The following is a 22,138-nucleotide window of genomic DNA, read 5'->3' on the forward strand; positions in this document are numbered from 1 at the left end:
GGTACCCTTGCTGCATTCATGTGGACCATAGACTGTCGCCATTTGAATAAGTTCCATTTATCTCGCAGCACACACATGTATTATTCCGAATGCTCATTACTTTGATAGAATAAAAGGGGGAAATTTATCATGAAGATCTGGAAGCCGTATGAAGCGAAAGCGGGCATGCACTTCCATTAATCAACCGATTTGCAACTAAATACTGACTCCCTGCACGTCCTGACATCCAATTCATTAGCGGTAATCCCACCCATCCAGCGGCTCGGGGTCTGAACCTGAATTTCACATCAATCCGGGGAAGTAAATGATCCAATTTGTCTGTGGAGGCGGCTCCGCTTACGGAGCATTTAGATCTCTGGGGCTCGTTCGGACCAAGCGGTCATTACGACTGACTTATTTCCGTCACACTCTGGGAAATTGAATGGTTGTGTTCTGGCTGGTAATTTGGATTTGCGTAGATCATTATTGTCGAAATTGTCTCTACTGGCGTCGACCTTGCTATGTCCTTGCAATATCATCCTTCCATCGACAGGTTTGAGGCAATATGTGAACAAGAAACCCAGGTTATCGTGTGTTTTTGTATAACAACATGGCTATCTTTATTATTATCTCAATTGCAATTGTCAAATGTTACAACTACCAATGTTGAAAAGCCAATGCAACGTTTTTGTATAACCCTATCGGTAGTGATATACATCGGAACGTGAAAGAATCGTTACAGCTATAGCCTCCCAGTATTTCTAATTCAATATTTTTACCAGACCTATAGGCCGTTGGGCACAACTCATTGTTTCAAGTACCTACCTCTTCATGAAACATGTAAGTAATCAATATCAAGTTTGTCAGAAGCCACCCAAGTTCCTGACATGCGGACTCATCGAACCGTACGTAATGCATGACCTTGTAATATGTATCTAGCTCAGGTCATACACAGGTATCACACACCGCCCGCCATAATTTAAAGACATATCTAATCCTGTCAAAAATGACGAAAATAAACACTATATGTAAACATCCATAGCCATTGGCGTAGCCACAGCCTGTTCCGTTAAGTTCTCCCCTTCTCCAACCTCCGTTTTTCACATTTACCTCCAGTTTGTGTATGGGAATCGGAGGAAATTTCGTCTCAAGCCTTTATGCCACGAGCCCAATCATTTAGCAACAGTTACAATACGGTATAAAGAGATTTTAGAAACGATGTAAACCATCAAGCACAGCCTGATAGTTATTTCAACCTGAATCTTCTCCTTGAGATTTCTAATCTCCTTGGTTTTCGTGGGTCTGACCGGGCAGAGCTATAAGATTTGACCCAGTTCGTCTTAAAAATAGCGTGGTCGATAACACCTCACTGTTTGTACATAATGCCAACCACCAGCAGCAGTACTGCAGATATGCATGAGGAAGTGAAATTACTGACAGACAAAATATTTACAGGTCCGTTTATGGCATTTCTACATGCGTGACAAAATATCAACACCAGCACATATTCCATGCATGATGTACCGATTGCGTGGAGAGACATGAAGTCACCGAACGACGTGACGATTTTCGTCTACCTTTTAATATGATACTAAACACGTACCTTTTGATATGATACTAAAAAGGAGCAGCGTCCACAGAACCCCTGACGTCCTCATGTTGTTAGTGAGGTACACCGGTTCTCGTCGAGCGATGGTGTTCGGGGCTCTTCCCTGCTGTCTTCGGTCTCTGGAAAATGGACGACAATGATAACGGTCTATTCAGATCGTTTGGGGGCAATTTCATCGCTTGGCAACGCCTTTGTCGAGGCAGAATGTCTCCCCGGATAGCGCACTCGCTACCTAGGTTGTATCCTGGGTGAGTGAATGGGGGATTTAAAGGGTAACGCCCGAGGATCTACCTGAAACCGTGTGACACGACAACGTCGGCAGGTGTGTCCATGCACGGGCGATACCACTTCCACAAAAGGGAGGCGTTTCGCGTTCATCGCCTGAACTGGTTTGCACGGTGCCGTGTGCATGATTTATTTATCTGTCACGTCCACAATAGATTATTTCAAAGCAGGTATCCGTACGGACTGCGAACAATGGAACGATTTATCGTATTTCCGTTATTCAGATGATACACAGGGTGGATACTACTATTGATAACAACCCCATGGAACCACGTGGTTAGCGCTAGAGAAACAAAGCAACGTCCCTAAAGGTATAGCTTACTCAGGGGGAACTATCGGTAACATCTGGCACGGCTCACAGATATGCATGTCGCATGCACGCAAATTTTTCAATAAGTCACAAACATAGATGACACAGACAAAGTGGTTCCTTTGAACGTGTCGCGTTATATTCATTCTCAACAACGGCGGGGCGTCAGATTTATCGATATTGTGTCGAAAATAATAGCAGTGATACGCAATATCATTGACAGCACAACATTTCTTAAAGAATATTCTCACTCCGATAGCGTGTAGTTATGAAACCCGCAATCGCTCATAGCAAAGATAACAATTAACAAATTGGAAAGCAATATAATAATTACAATAGCAATAACAATCATATTCCATATAGATATACGAGGGATATTAATGTTACGTGAAAGGTTTACACAGTAGTGTATTGTAGCGTGCAAATTAAATAGGAATGTGTTATTGTACAGCTGTGTAGGAGCCATTGGGTTTAGGTGAAGACTAATTACTCGCGCAGTGTTCAAAGAAATGGGAAACGATTCATCAAATTTGTTATGACAATACAACTCGTGTACCGCGGCGAATAAGCATATGTCACTGTAAAGTATGTACGAAAAGGTAAATAAATACATTAGCAATGTATGATGCATCTTGTGAATTCTTGTGTGCAATTCGAACATGAATTTCGATCTTAAAAAATATGCACTTTTATGATATTGTAGATATGACTTAATACATAATGTAACGTAATGGCAATCTCTTTTGACCTCCTGCTGTTTTTAATGTTTTTAAGATTGAAAATATTGCAATGAACTGATATTAATGACGTTCCCATAGCCAGCATTTACATTATTAATATATAGATATTGGCAATACTTTGTTGTAGATATAGTGTTAACTGGTGTATACACTACTCTATGTAATTTAGAATCGCTTATCATGGATTACTTTTTCCGCAGCTATCCCTAGAATTACTTCTATCGCAAATATAAACCAAATGTCCACATAATATCAATGATGTAGATAAAACAGCGGGTGTCCAGATTGCTGTGCGTGCTGATTGCCACGGGACTGAACTACCATGCTCTAGTTAATGTCTCGTTCAGTTATAGATGACTTATTTGCATGTATCAAGGGGATCATTGACCGATTCTATACTAGGCCAAACATGAATTTTACTCCAAATGTATCGGATAGGCACACACGTTAAGACCTGGTCACATTCATCTTCCTACAATTGTCGTACGATCGTTATACGATTGAACATTAGGGGGCATTTTTGGTACCATCACGCATACAAAATCTAGCTGTCTTGTTACCGAAAAGGCTGTCCTAGATCATTGTCGGTTTATGGCTCTGTCTAAGATCACTGTCAGTCGTTGGGTCTGTCACAGCCTGCTTGAAAATTCTTCGACGTGAAACTCGTATGAGGAATATAGTCTCTACCAAACTAACCGCGCCGGCTATAGGGAGAACATTTGCCGGGGGACTTTGGCCATGGAGCCGGAGGGTAACATTCGCAATATTTGACCCTGTCTCCGTAGCCGACTCCCTTCATACATTTGACTCTATTATGGCCAATTTCTACTATTTTCCCAGCGACCCGTTGAGGTTGGTAGAGCCTACGAGGAATATGAACGCGCGGTAACGTCACAAACACAGATTTCCTGACGCCGCCCTTGCCACGTGAGATTTATAGTCACGGCGCAATTTTTCTCCTCTCACAATGAATACGGGTCATATCGCAAGCCTACGGCATAATTCACCAAGTAGGGATCTAAAAGGTTTTATAGCAACAAATTTAGGTCACGAATTGAGCTGCGAAGGGAACAGTATATTTGATAGTGATGTTGATAGTTTGCTACGGTAGCAATTGAGTGGGCTCTCACAACTGAGAAAGAAATATCGTTCAATATCCGTCTTTTTGTTCTTTTTCGAGACAGTCTCGGTGTACTGCAAATCAGGTCTAACTGCACTTAGTTTAAGTGCCAAGCATGGCTTTTGTCAGGGCACTTTAAGGACTACGTATTAAGATGCAAAAAAAAAGGTTTAGCAGCATTTCAATAGCTATTGAACAAATACTGTTCGGTGAGCTTACGTGGCGGTCTAACCGACAAAGAACATCTCTATATTTTCGCAAAGTAACCAGCTCTCAGTGTCGTCTCTTCATATCTAAAAATACATTTTTAGATATGGAATATTTATATTGAAAAAATAAATTACTTTTATCTAATTGAAAATGAGAACTTTTGAGGTGTCCCCCAAATTTCAGTTGATCCTCTTTTCATGTTCAGTTCCTGATCCCTTTTCTGAAAGGTCCGGTTGTTTATCATTGGCATTCCTCCCGTTTTAGTTTGTTGTGGGTTCCACGGAGGAATCATATCGTCACACATGACTTGAATTTACTAAATATACTTTGCGTGCGCCCTTGTGCTGATTAAGAGAAAGGGTCTGTTGTATTGGCATAGGGGTAAACAGACTATTTTTCCTTTGAATCATCGTCTGCCCTGTTATATCAAATTTAGTACAAATACCACGCTACATACCCCAGACAGCAACCCTTCAAGAGGGTGGTCGAAGACTTTACTCATGCGTATATATGTACCCATCAAGCGTTTTCTTCTTTCAGTCACATGCGTTGTATGGCGCCGATTTTGATGTCGTAGAATTATTATACAGGCTGTGACAGAACCAACAGCTTGAAAGGGCCTAAGACAGCCTTTTCCGTAATTAATAAGACAGATGATTTTTTTTAATGACAAATGCACGAATATCCCCCCAAATGCCATCAGTTTCCGATCGTACGACGATCGTACGACAAAATGACCAGGCCTTACGTCATCGCCGTATTATAAAGTGAAAAATAAGTGTAGTCTATCATGACATGTAGGATCGACGAAGAAGTCGAAAGGCTCGAAAGAATCGCGGGTAATGCGAAAATGATTGCTTGCTTCTTCTCTTCAATTTGTGCGCACGATTTCTTATTCCGTTAGTTAGAAACCTCAGTCCTGTGAGGAATACTGTGGACTCAACATCAATTCTATATATAAACCAACAATATAAATCACAATGCAGGTACATGTACGTACAGAAAAATTGGGTCACTAGATAATAGTGATCTCACAACTGTGCATATATATGTATCGCATCGGGAATATCTAAACACTCATTTTCCCGCCGGATCACATGTGCCATGCCCAAACTCTTTTCTCTTGAGACTTGGTTTCTTGGAAACCCTTTTTGTTCCAGCACTCACCTGAAGCATTAACACCGCCGTGTGTTCTGACAGGCCCATTGTGTGGCCTCCGTTATAAGTAAGGACACTCCCTGGTTTAATCATTTGTGCCATTAGCAATACGCTTGGGAAGGAAGGCCGCAAGGGAAGCAAATATGCATGTCCTTAGATGGACCAAGGCCTCAGATGGACAATTAAATCATTGCTTCTCAGATATTTATTCCATAGACATTATGCAACGTAATGCTTGTGAAAGAAACTTAACGGTCTGCAAAGTAAGAAAATTCTGTGTGTGTAAGAAAATTGTGTGTGTGTTGCCACACTCATTTCCACGTGCTAGGCACGTCGGGACACTAGCAGGAAGTTAGGTCAAAGCTCCCATAAAGGACCCAAAATTACTAGGTTACTAGTATCAAAGGTTACTAGTAAGTATCAAAGGTTATCTCATTCCCTGTCTTCAATTTCTGCTAAATGCATCTATGTTGCTTTATGAGAGGCTGTGAGACAGGATCGGCGAGAGATTCGCCATGACGAATAAAACAAGTAATTCACAAAACTCGAGATATTTCAGGAATGTATGAGAGCTTTGATTTCTTGTTTGTCATATTTTGAGGTGATACATCGTCAATATCCAGACGGTTACAATTACCCAGACCTGATGCCACACCAGCCAATTCTATTTGACCTTGAAGTGTCTGTCTTCTCTCTCCGGCAATCGATAGCTGTCACGTGACCTACGGTTACTTGACCACCACCTGTGAAATTATCGATCACCACGGAAGATCAAAGACGGTTTTGAGAAGAAAGACCATCTCCAAGGGTGTATGTGTGTGTGTGGACATGTAGCCAAGACATAAGTTCTGACATTATCTTACACAACTGTACGTACTCCTTAATGACTATGTGCCAGAAAATAAGGGTCATTGATAATCGAAAGAAAGTATAGAACTGTTTTCTTACCATACTACATGTATACTGAGCATGGGGTGCATCTTGATTTGTTGTGTTAGAAGTAGAATGGGCTCTTCTCTTCAAATTTTCTCCTGTGATTATTTTGACCTCGCCTGCTTTCGTGAGTCAAATCGATTAGGACTGAAACGAGTGGATGTCACGTGATGTGAAAACTCACCTGTTAAAAGATCCGTTGACCTCCGTGTGTTGAGCTCAGGTCATGGACCAACACAAACGAGCAGCGCTAGCGCTGGAAACGTGGTGAACTGAAAAACGTTTGTGTCAGTGTGTGAGAGTCTTGAAAAGTAAACAGTTTAAAAGGTGAAAGGTGATGTCGGGACGCCGACGAATGCAAGAATGTGGGTTCCATAGAAACGATTCTCGGGGCACGTTACCCTCGACTAGAACAAAACGTTCTGGAAAACGTTCTAATTCAATTAACACGTCATCACCCTTTTGAACACTGCAACTGTTCCACAGTGGGTCATTTGTCAAGACCCGATGATTGATTTGTGTTTTTCCGTCATTCATCTTATTGCAAACCATTGAATCAGGGCAAAGTGCCATGTGACATAGACGAAATACTTAGATTGAGTTATTGTTTAGGTGCACCTTGTATACTCCAAGAAGATTGATTGCATGGGTTGTCCTAGTCATCTTCTTTTGCTACTGCTATATTGAAGGAATATGGTGAATATTTTGTCACGGAAAATATGTTACAACAGCGCGATAGTTTGGATTTTGCATGGCGCTCATGTTCTTGCAGAAGATTTTAGTGCGCCTGACATGTTCGTTTGTGAATAATTTTGCAAGAATTAGTGGGGGTCTTCATGATATGTAAGTAGTTTCTGTTAAAAGCAGTACTTCCAATAGCACAACACACAACACTTCACACTATCTCCGGTCGATAGCTAGTTCAGTCTAGCCTGGGTGACATCCTCCGTAGTTACCGCTGACTCTCCCTTTTCACCTGCTTACCACGCTAACAGCGGTATATGAAACTACGGAGGATGGTGCCTCCCAGTGCCAGACTAAGTTCAGTCCTCCTACACCCTATTTGTGGGCGATTTCTACAACTTTTCGACTCGACGGGAGGTCTGGTAGAGACTTACTGGTGAGTACTTCATTCAGTAACAGGGGGAAATCTTACCTGCTGCTAGCTAGACGCTGACTGTAGGAGGGCATTAAAACGTTAGCCGAAATGATCTGATTCTGAGGCGTGTTTGGCCGAGAACAGGGTTAGCTCCCAAATGCCATGGCGGCGGTAACGTTACAGGATTCTCACGATTCCTCAATTCTTGTCCTGAAAAGGACTTAACGAGACCAGAAGCTGAAACCAGATGTGAACAGTTTAAGTATGTCCTTGGGGTTATTGTTACTTCTATTATATAAAACGCGTGTAATCTTGCCTGACCTTTTCCGTGAGTCGGCGTCATCAACCACCTGTTTGCGGAGTGATTTTCCTGGTGTTCTACGTCATAACATCCTCATATAAACAGACAAAATAGTTCCATTGTAGTTCCTTAATCCTCAAAATGCGTCACATATTGGAGGGGAAAATATAACTTACGTCACTTCTCAAATATTCTAAAGAAAAAAAGGATATTCAACAAGAATGGTCAAGATTCAAATCTGAATTTCATATGAATGCATTTGTGTGAAGATAATGATGACTAACGCTTTGCACGCAATAGCTTTAGATGCGAAGTACGAAGGAACACTATGCTTGCGGCATGTTTATTCCATTGCTCTTATATAAATGGATTTTATATTGGGCCTTAAATGGACAAGGAGCTCTTCAGGAGGCTAATCTGGGGCGAAATATTTTTCTATTCCACCCCTCCCTTTTCAATGCTCATTGTTATCATCTAGGGTTCTTTGCAATGATACGGTTGACCATAACTTCACTTCCATCACCATGCCAGGGTCAGACCTCAAACTGTGCGCCTGATGTCTGATGCGATAGCATCTGTCACACAGACTTCAGATGATTTTCCTGAAATAATGTGGAGTTCATGTTTGCTTGAGTTCAGTGGATCCCATTTATACCAGTATTGGTGCGAATCGGGACTCATCTAGGAACGGGATTGATCCTGATTCGCGAATCCTGGTATGATCGGTCTGAATCCGGCCCTGAGGGGAATGTGGTTGTGTGGTTGTTTATGTGGTGTGTTGATGTTTGTGAGTTGGTGTATTTGTTTGTGTGTGTGTTTGTTTGTGTGTGTCGCTGTGCGTGTGTGTGTGATTGTGTGTATGTGTATACACACACACACACACACACACACACACACATATATATATATATATATACATATATGTATATATGTTTGTGTGTGTGTGATTGTGTGTATGTGCATGTGTGTGTATGTGTGATTGTGTGTATGTGTGTGTGTACGTATTTTTCATTCCCGATCCGCCGAGTCCATCTCAATTTTCATTTCAACTCCCGCAGTAAGATCGTCACAGAACCACACTGTATTGCAAATGCTATCAGTAAACGTTAAAGCAGACTACCAGTTGTATACACAACGCCCCTTTCCTTCACAAAGGCTAATGGCTCAATACATGAGAATTGCATAAACATGTTGGCGCCCGTTATATGGCTACCTTACAAGCCGTTAAGCGACTGTGAATCATGAGATCAACTCTTATCATCGCTCCTGACCACGTTGCAGAATACGAACACAAAACGTCACGAGGAACGCTGACGTTGAACGGACTACGAACTACAACTCTTTTCAAGGACGGTCTTCAAAGGCTTTGTTACAATGTGTGTCTAACAGTTATACACAAAATAAGACAGTATCCCCGACAGAGAATAGGTAGCGCTGGTATTGACAAAACGTAGCTTGTACGTGGACGATAAAAAGGATCAAGTATCAGTACTTGAAAACCAGATAACCTCAACAATGAATGAAAGACCTTTATTGTGCATTCATGCCCCGAGGGGCTAGGTACAGGTCGTCTAACTTAACACATGGAACATACAAGGATATAAATACAACAATACAAGCTGTAAACATATAGAGTAGACAAACGTGTTATTAAATTAAGCTAGTCCAGTAGTGTCGACTTCTTCTCGCTTCTTTGTACATGTGTAAATGTATGAACAGACAGTATTTCTTATATAAGGATTATCTAAGCGTAATAAAAATATGAATTTGTCTGTTGTATTTAGATGTTCGAAATACGGGAATTTTTCTTTGATAAAGTTAAAAAGTACACTTCTTTCGCTATCGTATAATTTACAATCTAGGACGAAATGTTGCTCATCTTCTACTTGATTTAAATTACAATATTGACAAAGTCTATGTTGTAGAGGCGTGCGGTTGTGCCTTCCTGTTTCGACATGTAATCTGTGGCAGCTAACCCTGAGTTTAGTAGTGGCCACTCTGTGTTTGATGTTGCTAATGGATAAATACTCTTCTTCTTTATACAATGTTTTAAACAGACGGTAAGTTCGGAGTTTGTTGCTGTAAGATTTATCTCTGTTATCGTTGTGGATTTCGGATGAGAATGATTGAGTATAGATGTCTTTTAATCGTTGCCTTATGGAGTTGATGATAAGTGACAAATTTGTTCCTAAGGATACTTGTGCACTCCAAACGAAGGCATAACCGCATTCCTCTAGCATGCTACGGACACCGGACGCCCAGCATTTTGTGCCATTGGCTTCTAATTGAAGTTGGCATAACAGGGCGTCGGCTTGTAAGCTGTCAGCTGGTACGTTGTGGCGCATCCTAAGAAAGAATTTAATGGCGTTTAGGGAGGCCTCTAAGTAAACAATAACACCACTTGGGGAGATCTCGATGGACTAGATGGGATCAGAGATGGGATCAAGACAAGTACACTGGCCTTTTGTAAAACAAATTCTAGCGTTTAGATGTATATTGGCATGTCCTAGCTTGACAACTGATGAATCGGACCGCTACTTACATGTGTACTTCGTGGCGCTTGCACTTACATGTACCACTGCAACGAAGTACATGTAGTTGGATATGACTACAATATAGATTTTGACCGATGTGTATTAAAATGACGTTGTCCTACAAACTACTAGTATTCGTATGTATGCAAAATCAACAATTAACGAGAGTCTACATTACAACATGCAAACAACATTGAACACGAACCTCTCGTATGTGGTTATGGATCTAGTGCAGCCTTCGAAACTGTACAGTCGTGGCAGCGGCTTCTGTCCAGTCTTCCCAGGAGATGTCTGCTATAGAATACGGTAATGGGTTGGAGTTGGCTTCGAGTATCAAAGCGCGTGTCAATGCCCTGAGGTCGTCTCCCAGCGTATCGACCCCATAGGTTCATTGTCCCTGCATTACGCCGTGCACCTTTATGTTAATGAAGCTAGTCACGCGAAGAGGTATTGAAGCGCTTGTTTTATAGGCCTTTGTTCTGTTTCTGACATCCCCCATTCTGTTACTGTGATGATATAGTATTAGAACGAGTGGCACGATTTTATTTCCAAACAATGTTTGTTAACAAAACTGCCTTATCAATTGTATATATTTTATACTGATTACACCCTCGGCGACACTCAACATATACCGACATGTCTTCGGGGATTACACAGTTATACAATACCTGCAGCTCTTTTGTTCTCATTGATACCATGATGAGGAGGCACACCATTATATGAGTGCAACAGGGCGAAATGATAAATTAGCTCTTGTGCAGGAATAGTCAGGTGTGGTGGTCAAGATCCAACCTTAAGCACTCTAACAATAGACAACCAACTAAATAATTATTGTCAGCTGGATGGGAGCCGGTTAGATTATCAAGCATCTTTTACTAGGGGCCCAAATCTACACCACTTCGTCCTAACATCAAAAGCTATCTGCCACAAAAAAACTCAATACGAAGCATGTCAGGGACAAAAGATACAAAAACCGGCAGTTCTGCTGCAGTACCAATGATAGCCAACAGGAGGCACAAGCTTGACCTTGGTCTTCCCTTGACGTACCCACATACAAAATATTGGAAACAAACACACACACACGCCAATAACAATACCTTCATTTTCTATGGAGGTAAAGCAAACAGTATTCAACAGAAAACATTTGCATCAGTGTCTGGAGTATAACATTTATACTAACATCTTCATAATTCTTGTGCAAGATGCATAATAATTTCTTTGCCTTTTTTATTTGGCTGGGACAGATAATAATGCCTGCTGCTAAGGTTTTACATATCATCTCCACATTTGTTTATCCATATGACAAATTGGGCTATACAAGATTCATCCCAGACTTACATGTACAATTGTGGCTAAGGACTAACCTGCGATGCGTCAAAAATTACACGTTGTCACTGTGTATGCTGAATATTCATTTACAACACGTTAAAACGTTCCACATTGCATTGTTCTTGGAAAGACCAGGATAGAAGGTTGAAAAATGGCTCAACACTTTTTTACTCAGAAAAGAAAACTGGGATGGTGACTTTCAGAAAGATGGGGAAATAACAATAAAGGGGGTCATGAGTGAGGAAACAATAATGGGTTGGGGCATTGACTGGTTAAATGGGGAATGTTGATAACTTTCTGCAAAACACTGGAAAATGTTCGTCCAAAATTTCCAGAGTAAACTACATGTATGTACATGGACTACATATGGATCGTGTCAGTCAGTCAGCATTGGTAAGGCACTACCACGTTCACGCCATGAAAATAATGCACAGTAGTGCGATGATAAACCTTCCACATGTGAGAAGAAATCCAATCGACTTGCTTATGAAAAATATATTACTGAACACCAAGTCATGGCTGTCTCATCATTCTGTCATCTGTAGCTTGCAATGTACTCAGAAGACGAATGTACATAAACTTGTGGTCTGCTGGGTTCAATAGTAGATTTATCCATCCCAAACTAAGTAGACAGGCCCTGGAGACAAGGTTGCTTGCTTTTGAAACCATTAATGCCTTTGTCAAAGATGTGGAGTCTCGCCAATAACTATCAGCAACAGGGATGATTTTCAGATCCGTCTTTAAATTTTGTCAATACTTTTTCTTCACTAAGTCCCTGCCTACTGCCTCCTTGCTGCTCTTATCATGGTTTTTGCAAGGCTACATGATCATCAGCACCCCTCCCCCGTAGGTCTGGCTTTGACCTCTTAACTTGTCCCAAAAGAGAGGTCCTGGACATAATGAGACATTGACTCAATCACTAAAATACTGTCTCACTCTTTCTACAAATATGGCAACAAAAGAAAACACCTCCCTTAGAATCACAGGTACAAGAGCTGTATTGCACACACACACAACAGTGTGCATGGCAGGGCTATACCACAAGTCTGGCCAATTCCATGTGAGCATGTGCTACAATGGTTTCCTACATAGTTTCTTGCCTGACTCAAAACAACAAGTTATTCAACACAATCACTGTGATAAAGAAATCATAGAGAAGCAATGTACCATGTTAGACCTCGAAGAGTAACTATTATAAACTATAAGTCAAAATATTTCCTGAATTATTTGGTTGCATCAAATAGGAGATACCTACATGTACATGCAACATGCCGTTTCTTACATTTTCCTATACATGACATCTATTCACAGAAGTCTTGTGTGTTTGGTGACGCAACCTGGTAAGACGTTGTGCTCAGAAAAGGCGTTACAACTCCAGTGCACGCTGTAAAAATCCGCACCATACAGAGCTGCCAATCTTATCATTATATGCACTTATCACAAGTTGACAAGGCAGTGGTCATCTTCCTGCTCAATGATTGGTCCTCAGAGTTCAACATGAATGTAATGCACAAACGCAATACAGTGGCAAATGACCATTTCATACAAAAATGATTTAACTATATGCAGCATGTAACAAGAAAAGATACATAATATACGAAAATTGTTGCATAGACTGGTGCACAAATACAACTACATGTACATAAACAACAAAGTCAAAACATATAGTAGAAGCAAATACTCTCAAAATCTATCTCAACTACATAGAAAATTAATAACATTTACTTATAAAGATATGCAAATTGCAAAATTTAGGGTATGATTTTCACATTACTGAACAGCAGCACCAAACAACCAAGACAGACTTTTTGTAACTGGTAAGGTCCTGATATACATTACAGTTTCATTTTCACAGAACAACATTTTCTATGGAATCATTCTCTGATTGCCAAGAATTACTTGGACAATGCCTATTCATATTTACAATTCGATACAGTTGCAATTCTACTTATGGTCACTAGGTGGTGTAGCTGAATGGTCACAAGTTGGTCCACCCAGGATGCTTTGCCTCACTTTCTGACAAGCCCACGAGCCTCTGGAAACTGCTGTGATTCAGTTCCTCTCCCGCCAGCAGATGTTCTCTTACCAGTTTTGGGCCTAGAATTATAAAAAAAAAGTTGTAGTTGTAATATGATTACAGTAGCTGTGCACTTGTAGCATACTTCCATGACGTCGCTGTGAACACAGCAGCCAGTTCAGAACCTGGCACCACATGTACACTTCCCGAAAACCCTTCTTTTGAAAAGCAAACATTGTAATATCTTGTGATTGTATGTTACTACAATGATCATGCACTGTTTGCTTTTCAAAAGAACATTTTTCATCAGCTACAGTGACAGGTTCAGAACCAGCTGCTATGTTCACTGAGATGTCACCAAAGGACTTCAATGAACAATACTTATTACGGTTGAGTGTAATCATGAAATGTTGTATTTTAGTGTCATTGGTGTCACAAGCATTTTAAGGCCAATCTTTTGCTACAAAGAAGATATTTCAGGTGTTGCTGATAGAAGAGCCTGTCTCTCACCGTGAAGACTTGCTGCCCTTTATCTTGTCCCTCCTCTTCCCAGGAGCGAAGAGGTCGGTGCTGGCGTCCACCTCCAGATTATCCTCCTCCTCCAGGGCCTTGTCTAGTGCGGCCTGGACCGTGGGCGCCACCACCGGACCCTCGTAGTCCCGCGTGGTGCGGGTCGGCATGTCCAGCTCCACAAACAGGATATTCTCTCCCTGGGAACACAGCATGGAGATGTTAAAAAAGTTTTTGTGTTTAGGTCTTTTACAATGTAAGCACGTCGACTACCTACTTACCTGCAATGGCAAATATGGATCATCGTACCCAGACCCTACTGTAGTAGAAAAAGCTGTTTAAATGTTTAGGGGTCTATCTAGTAAATATCCCTGTTCATATAGCACAGAAAGTAGGAAACATAGTGAAATATTCTGGCTAAAGACATCTGCATATAAGCCTTCTACCGCAAATACAAAAATGTATGAATTTCCACTGCATTAGTACTGTAATACAGAATTGTTGAAGAATATAAAACACTGTGAAAACCTTCTTTTCCACCCTACCGCATGATATCAAAACCACTGCAAAAGCAAATACATTGACAGTACCTTGAAGCGAGGGTTTCCATTCATCACAGCTGCCATCCTGGCGTACTCTGTCTCAGGTCTGCGTCCACCAATCGCAGACACAGGTCTGTGGGCCATGCTGGAGGTACTGGGAAACACAATAGCCACATGAGGGTTAGTTATCTTATACACATCACAGATACAACAGTGATAGGTCTTTTCTTTTAATAATATATGATAGTGAAATAGCCCAAATACAATGTAGGTGTACTCACATGCAGGTTAAATTATTACATAAAGGAGTTTTTGTGCAACACAGTCAATAGTACAGGTATAAATAGTGTTAACTCCTGTTTAAGTTGAATGGAGTGAAAAATCAGCATACCCATGAACTACCAAAGAGTGCTAGACGTCAGAATGTTACAAAAGTATTCTACCACCTAAATAGAGGCTGATATACATAAAGGGTACACAAAACCCTGAAGGAAACTTACTCAGCCTTTGAACAGGGCTTCAACTTCCACGTGTCCTCTTCTTCCTCAAAGTAGGATCGTTCCATAATCTTCTTCTTCTCCTCAGGAGGGATGAAGTTCTCTATGATCAGGACCCTGAAGAAGAGAAGCATGTAATAATGCTCATTATATCTCATTGGATCTGGGTAGGAATATTTGCACCTGGCTGCCATAGATGTCACCTCTTAAAAAACCCTTAACAGCATTACGAAACCGAGAGTTTCATGTTTCTTTGACTCAAAAGCTTGCAAAAATTAATCTGTGTTAGCTTTGGCTATATCTGCTGTAGCTCTCTGTGAGTAAGCTCCTTTCTCTGTGACTTAGCTCTGAGTCCTATGTTAGTTCAGACTTACTTGAGTTTGAGTTCCCTGGTTAGCTCCATCTGAGTCTGCTCCAGTTCTTGCCTGTCATTGATATGAGCCTCCTGCAGGTCCTGGATCTCAGACTTCACTGCCTGCAGCTTGGCAAACAGCTGAAAGAAACATTTCATCCCTTAGGTCAGGTTTTCTGGCTCCAAAACAGATCTCTTCCGACAATCATCTATATGGTGAATGGCAGCTTTCAAGTTCTTACTGTTCACATTCTAATAAGAAATGCTTTGCAAAAGTTTGATTTCCCAACAAAGCAAAAACTCAACTTTCTAGTATATACTATACCATCTCCAAATGCTAATGCTAACAGTCCTTTTGCTCTTGCCTTAGCCCATTAACCTAATTGTTTGCAACATCTTGCTCAGTGTGCACAACATATTTTGATGCAAGAATGAAATATCAAAATAGTTAAGTGCAGTTCCAGGGTGCGAAATACCTGGTTGCACGTTGCACAGTGCAACAAGATTTCGGTTGGTGCAAGTTAATTCCAAACCCAGGTAGCGCAGTGTGCAACCTTATATTTTGAGCCAAAGATTTCAATCAGAGCCTTGGAAGCTCACAAAAACACAGTGTCACTCTCATAAAATTCGGTAAATCTTCAATTGAAATAAAGAAATCAACACTTTTTCGTTTTAAACCATCCAAAACCCTTCATAGATCGTGGAATTTGAGCTGAAAAAGACAAAAACACACTGCCCTCAGCTAAACAAGATGTTGTTAGGTCAATGGGAACACAATACTATCTAATATATATTTTGAAATGTTAGTAGTATTATACGCTACATACGAGCTTGATTTGAAGAAATCGGTGAATGTTGCTGGAGCAACCTGAAATTTGGATGTGCAACCTAGCATTTGCCCTTGGTTGCAACATGGGCAACCTGGCTCAAAAAAGTATTTCGCACCCAGAGTTCTAGACTATACAAATTAAGGTAGATGTGCAACATGAGATACAAATATCTTTACTATCCATGTATGTCAAAGCTTACCTTTTTAAGTCAAATAGCAGATACTCAAGCACCTGGATAGGATGTTTAAAACGATCAGACTTTTCAAGTAGCATAGCGCATGGTTAAATATTCAACGATTTATAGTTCTTGGTCAAAAACCTGCTGATCAACAAATCTTGCTCAGCGTCACTGACGAAAAGGATGTTACTTGAAATGTCTGACCGTTTCCAAAATCATATACAGTTGCTTGAGTAACTGCTATTTGGCGTATCTTATTACCTGGATATCTAACCTTCATCGACTTACCTTTTTAAGTTTCTTAGTCTTGATGTCGACCTCCTGCTGTAAGGAGGTGTAGGTCCCCTTCATCTCGATGGTGGTCTCCTCCTGCTCCTCGATCTTCTGCTGCATCTCCCGCTCCTTCCGCTTCTGCTCCGCGATCTCCTGCCGCCGCATCTCCAGGGCGCGCTGCTGCTCGTTGGTGTGGTCCACGATGTTCTTCCCGCCACACAGCAGCTTGCTCTCCATGGCCTTGATCTTGCTCCCCAACGAGTTTCTATGGGGAAAATGAGATATCATTATTACCGTATATTGGATCATTTACATTGTATTGGGTGGAACGACTACTCTGTCTTTGCGGACAAAATTGCGAGGAGCTTACAACTGGTAGGGCTAGATTGCAAGGGCCTGGAGCGTCTGCCATTCGGCGCTAACTGGGGTGACCTCAATATGACAACTGCCCCACGTGCGGCCATAGGACTGTAGGTTTTGGACCACTCACACTGGGAAGAAACCCTACTCTTTTCGATAAATGCGGTTGGTTCTTTAACATGATAAACATCTGTTATCTCACTATCAAGGATCTCTACATAGACTAAAACCAGCCATAGAGATAGACATATTGCAGTACAACTGGAGATACATGTACATGTACCTCCAACGAGATACCCAATCATGACGTGGCTTGTGACTTGTCTTTATGGCTCTTGGAAAACCTTGCTCAAGAGTTTTATAGTCAGGGGGCAACAAAAACACAATTCTAACCTAATAATAACAAGATTTCATGATGAAAGAAAATATATTCATAAAAACAACCAGGGGAATCTTTGAGCTTCAATTTGCCATTCTTCATGTGGGATCTACATGTAGACAGCAGGATATACTCATCATTATACTTTAGTGGGGAAATAGAGAGACTATTCAGTAACAGAATGATGTCACTAGTGTATAATCCAATCAGCTGCCATTTACCCCCTGACAATGTCTGCCAAAGTACATCATGTCTAGTCAGGTTGAAAAGAATGTACTATCATGGGATGCTTCATATGACAAACAAGGGAAGGATTGAAAGTGGTGCACAGTAAAAAGGGGAATTTGATGATGTAAGAAGGGGAAGAAGACCAAATAGAATGATCCCATATATAGCCACGCCCATCCATCAAAATGTAGAAATACAAAATGAAACCACAAAAAGTGGAGTGGAAGCCTGGAACAAACTAGGATGACACTCAGGCTAATGCTGTTGTTGCCTAAGCTGCTAACTGTGATGGACAGTCATGATCTGTTTGTTCTGTGATTTTCTAAGATTGTGCACTTACATGTACATTGTACATGTACTACGTGTTTCTAATTCAGGGCTGTCTTGAGCTTTAATTTTTTGTCCATCCCACTTTTCAACCCATGTTAAATCTATTGTTTTAAGCTGACAAAAATGCATTTTCATCAATTTCATGTCATGAAGTTGAGATTTTTGGACGGACGGAGTGAAATATTTGTCCGACCGTCCCAACAAGCAAATTTCCGTCCTGGAAAGGGGGGAAGGGTCCTGGAAAGAGCCCTGTTCTAATGCCACCTATCATCACCATTACCTGGCCTCCTGCTGCCGTTTCAGCTCCTTGTCTCTCTTCTCCATCTCCTGCAGCAGTTTGTCCTTCTCGTCAGCCAGCATGTTCTTGTCCTGCAGGATCGCACCCTTGTCTTTCTCCAGCTTCTCACGTTGTTCCTGCAATCAAGAAACCATTTCCATCTTTAAGACACAATCATAAGTCCACAGGGGTTGGGGTTTTGTGCGCGTGAGAAATTTGCGCGTGAAAAATTTGCGCGTGAAAAATTTGCGCGTGAAAAAATAAAGTTCAAGAAATGTGTCAGGAAATGTGCACTACAAAATTCTTAGTCAGAAAAATGTTACCACATGATATGATTTTGCATCTGTTTCCTGAATTTTGGGTTTGAATTTTAGGTCCCTTGGGAATATCTAAGCTGACTCCCAAGGGTTTTAAAACCTTTTTTGAGGTTTTAAGCTTAAAACTTGAAATAAGATGACCCACAATGGAATTAAGTATCTTATTGCTGCATTCTACAGTTCAAAATGTTGTTCTTTCAATCTTCAAGTGATTTTTAAGTGATTTTCAAATGTTAAGTTTTCACGCGCAAAAAAGTTTGAAATTTGCGCGTGAAAGAATCTGCTTGAGAAAAGATTAAATTAGGCTAATAGAATGGAGAAAAGCTTCAAATAGTTACATTTTACAGTACAAAACCTTATATAAGTAAGTTGACTATGTATTTCTTAAAGATTCAAGTGATTTTCAAATGTTTAGGTTTCAAGCCCCCAAAAGTTTAATTATTCCCAAGGGACCTATTCCCAAGGGACTAAAAAATCAAAAGTTTTAAAACCATAAATTCAGGTGTCAGATGAAAAATTGTATCATGGGATCACATTTTCCTGTCTAAGAAAATTATACAGCACATTTTCTGACACATTTTAAAGAAATTAATTTTTTCACGCGCAAATTCTTCACGCGCAAATTTTCACGCGCAAATTTTTCACGCGCAGAAAACCCGTTCCCGTCCACAGTAGTATTTTCTTATTGCGTCTTCAAGGGAACATATATAAAAAAAGGTAGTCACAACTGCAAAATGTAAAACTATCATAGGTTAGAAAAGACCAACTGTGGAACAATAAGAAGCAACAGGAATTCATCTAAAAGCAAATTAAGAAACATGATTTCTGTGCAGGAAGGTGCAGAAATGTTTATCAGCCAACATGACATTGCCGGTGTGATACCACATGAAGGACAATCTCAATACCTTAAGATTTATGCTGGACTCGAGAGACATCTAGTACCAGAGTGGGGGATAGACAGAGATGGGATCAACAGTACAATATGTGTAGCAGATGCTATTCATGTAAAATGACAGTTCAGAAAGGGATCAATGAACTAACATGACTATGACATGAGCATTATTACATGTAATTGAAGGAAGCCCAGTGTACAACTACAATACTTTCAATAACAGGGCTCGAAATAGTGGGTGCATTTGCACCCAGTGCACCCAAAATTGGAGCAGTGCACCTAATTTTTAAATGTGGGTGCACTGGTGCACCTAGATATTTTTGTAGGCTATAGGGTTAAGGTACTATTGTACACTAGTATACAGAATATTCTTGAAATATAAGTATAAAAAACAGCATGATAACTTTTTGCTGTACTTTATTTAATGTATTATTTGTTTGAAATTTTAAAGTTAGCTATAGAATTACAGATTGAAGTTCTTAAGAAAGGCAGCAGCATTAGACTTTGTAATTATGTTCTGAAGAACATTCAATTTTATTTTATCTGGTGCACCCAAAATTCTTTCTGTGCACCCAATTTTTTTAGTTGGGTGCACCAGTGCACCTATTCCCAAAGATGAATTTCGAGCCCTGAATAATGTATCTGCATGGTATCTGGATTATAAAATTCCTAGGATGAAAAAAATATGTGCTATTACATGAATTAGTCATACAATTACTCCCCATTCAGAAAATGACATGGTTGTAAGCTTCAATGCAACGATACAAGCATGGAAAGGAGGACACACCCACCTGTATGTACTTGTCTGTATCTTCCTCAGAGATGTCTTCTTCTGTTTCATCTTCTATCTCGTCATCTGAGCCAAACTCACTCTTCTGCCGACTTCTCCTCTTCCCCCCTTTCTTACCGCCCTTCTCTTTCTTTGCTCCCGGTCCTTTCTTGGCCAGTTGTGCTTTCAGCCTTGCGATTTCTTCTTGGAACTCTCGTAAGAGAGCATCCTTCGGATCCTCGTTAATCTTGGGCTTGTTCTTGATGCTCTTGGCCCGATTTGCATACCGCAGTGTACTCATGGTCTCGTCATAGTTGTACGTTGCAGGTCCAATGTTTGCCACCATGACAGTTTTCGCATTCCCACCTAGGGAATCTTGCAGGAGGCGTGTCAATTTTGAGTCACGGTACGGAATGTGCGTAGACTTCCCATCTACCAAGGCGTTGATGACGTTACCGAGTGCAGATAGAGATAGGTTGATTTTGGTCGCTTCCTTCAGACGCTCTCCTGTAGCACCCGTCTTGGCCTGTCGTTCGCTGCCCGCCAAATCCACGAGATTGAGCTTCCCCACGCGGATGTGGTTCTCCCCATCCTCCCGCACTTCACTGCACTCTACAGTGATGATGAAGATGGCGTGCGACCGTGAACTGTGCTCGTTCATGTTGGTGGCTCCTATAGACCTATTCTGGTTTCCCACATTCATGACATGTTCGATCTCTTTGGAGCTCTTGGTTACAAACGAGGACAAGTCCTTTACGTACACCCCAGTGTCTGGCCTCTCCTTCAACTCAAGTCTCTTGCTCTGGTCCTTGGCCAGTAGATCTCTGATCTCCTCTTGGTAGATTTCTAAGTAGGAAGCACGTACAAGGTACTGCTGGTTCTGGGAGCGGGATATCTGGGTAAAGATATGTTCAAACGAATTTGGGATCACCCCTCTTAATTCCGGATCTGTACGGACTCCCTCCATAGTCCACGTTTTACCCGTGCCCGTCTGTCCATAGGCGAAGATGGTTCCATTGAAACCGTCCAGGACACACTGCACAAGGGGTCGGAAAGTCTCGTCGTAAAGCTCGATCTGTTTGGAGTTCCAGTCGTACACGGCGTCGAAGGTGAATGTTTTGGGCGGCTCGGTGTTGCGGGAGTTCGGGTTGGTGATCTGGATCACCCCGCGGGGTACGTCCATGTCCACGCACCGCTGGTGACCGTCCTTTATCTCCTTCTGGTTCAGAGGACGGCACCTCACCACAACCTTCACACTCTCTGCGTTTTTCTTCGACATGTTGGTTTAATTCTCTGTCCTATTCAGGCTTTCAGCAATGTAACGCAGGTGGTATAAAATTACCTGTCAAATTTATGACGGTCTTGCACTCGGGTTGATATTAGATTTCCTTGATAACGTTCATGCCTGAGAAATTACACCAGAAACGTTGTTACACCCCTGTATAGTTACCACAGTGTCTGTAGCCTTAGGGCGCGTAGTTTCCATGGCAGTAGGGCGGCACGGGACAAGAAAAACAAAGATTGGTGTCGTCACCTACCATACAGGATCTCCCTCTTCCGCCATTTTGGTTTGAAATATGCAGGTAGGAAAAGAACCCGGATGTTATCGAGCGCGCAGGGCATGACGTCATTGACCTCTACGGCTTACCCCGCATCTAAGTGGTCTCCATTTCCCACGGGCCTGCGTTTAATATATTCAAAGCATTCCCATCAAAGACAACTACTTCCCACCTGAATAATATCAGACATATTTTATTGTAGTAGTCATTTTAAATCAGAA

The 22,138-nt window shown here is 41.2% G+C and overlaps 2 protein-coding genes across 4 annotated transcripts in view; both read right to left on the reverse strand.

Annotated features, from left to right (window-relative positions):
• The window catches only part of LOC136428735 (cadherin-related family member 1-like), a 29,834-nt gene extending 23,175 nt beyond the window's left edge, over positions 1-6,659 (reverse strand). The window contains exons 1-2 of one of the 2 annotated variants that reach the window (XM_066418461.1): positions 6,529-6,659; positions 1,583-1,707 (exon numbers count right to left, since the gene is read on the reverse strand). In XM_066418461.1, coding sequence (XP_066274558.1) covers positions 1,583-1,637 — 55 coding nt within the window. In that variant the 5' untranslated portion in view covers positions 1,638-1,707; positions 6,529-6,659. Of the gene's footprint in view, positions 1-1,582; positions 2,026-6,528 lie in introns of those variants that run through there. The other variant, XM_066418462.1, reaches the window with a different exon arrangement.
• Positions 6,660-11,488: 4,829 nt separating this feature from the next.
• Positions 11,489-21,948, reverse strand: LOC136428739 (kinesin-II 95 kDa subunit-like). Of its 2 annotated transcripts, XM_066418471.1 has the most exons (9): positions 20,381-21,948; positions 19,603-19,632; positions 18,384-18,517; positions 16,822-17,071; positions 15,548-15,666; positions 15,177-15,290; positions 14,725-14,830; positions 14,135-14,334; positions 11,489-13,704 (listed from the first exon to the last, which is right to left on the reverse strand). In XM_066418471.1, the coding sequence occupies exons 1-9, from the start codon at positions 21,635-21,637 to the stop codon at positions 13,617-13,619; spliced, it is 2,298 nt and encodes a 765-aa protein (XP_066274568.1). In that variant the 5' UTR covers positions 21,638-21,948; the 3' UTR covers positions 11,489-13,616. The 2 variants fall into 2 exon arrangements, with proteins under 2 accessions (XP_066274568.1, XP_066274569.1); XM_066418472.1 differs by lacking the exon at positions 19,603-19,632 and having other exon boundaries at positions 20,381-21,947.
• Between the last annotated feature and the right edge of the window lie 190 nt (positions 21,949-22,138).

Source organism: Branchiostoma lanceolatum, chromosome 2 (assembly GCF_035083965.1).
Source record: "Branchiostoma lanceolatum isolate klBraLanc5 chromosome 2, klBraLanc5.hap2, whole genome shotgun sequence".
Taxonomy (NCBI): Eukaryota; Metazoa; Chordata; class Leptocardii; order Amphioxiformes; family Branchiostomatidae; genus Branchiostoma; species Branchiostoma lanceolatum.

Coding starts and splice junctions, on each gene's coding strand:
- LOC136428739 (XM_066418471.1), bottom strand. CDS start 21,637: ATGTCGAAGAAAAACGCAGAGAGTGTGAAGGTTGTGGTGAGGTGCCGT. Junction 19,633..20,380: donor ATACAGACAAGTACATACAG/GTGGGTGTGTCC, acceptor CTCTGGTACTAG/ATGTCTCTCGAGTCCAGCAT. Junction 18,518..19,602: donor AGTCCAGCATAAATCTTAAG/GTATTGAGATTG, acceptor TCTTGATTGCAG/GAACAACGTGAGAAGCTGGA.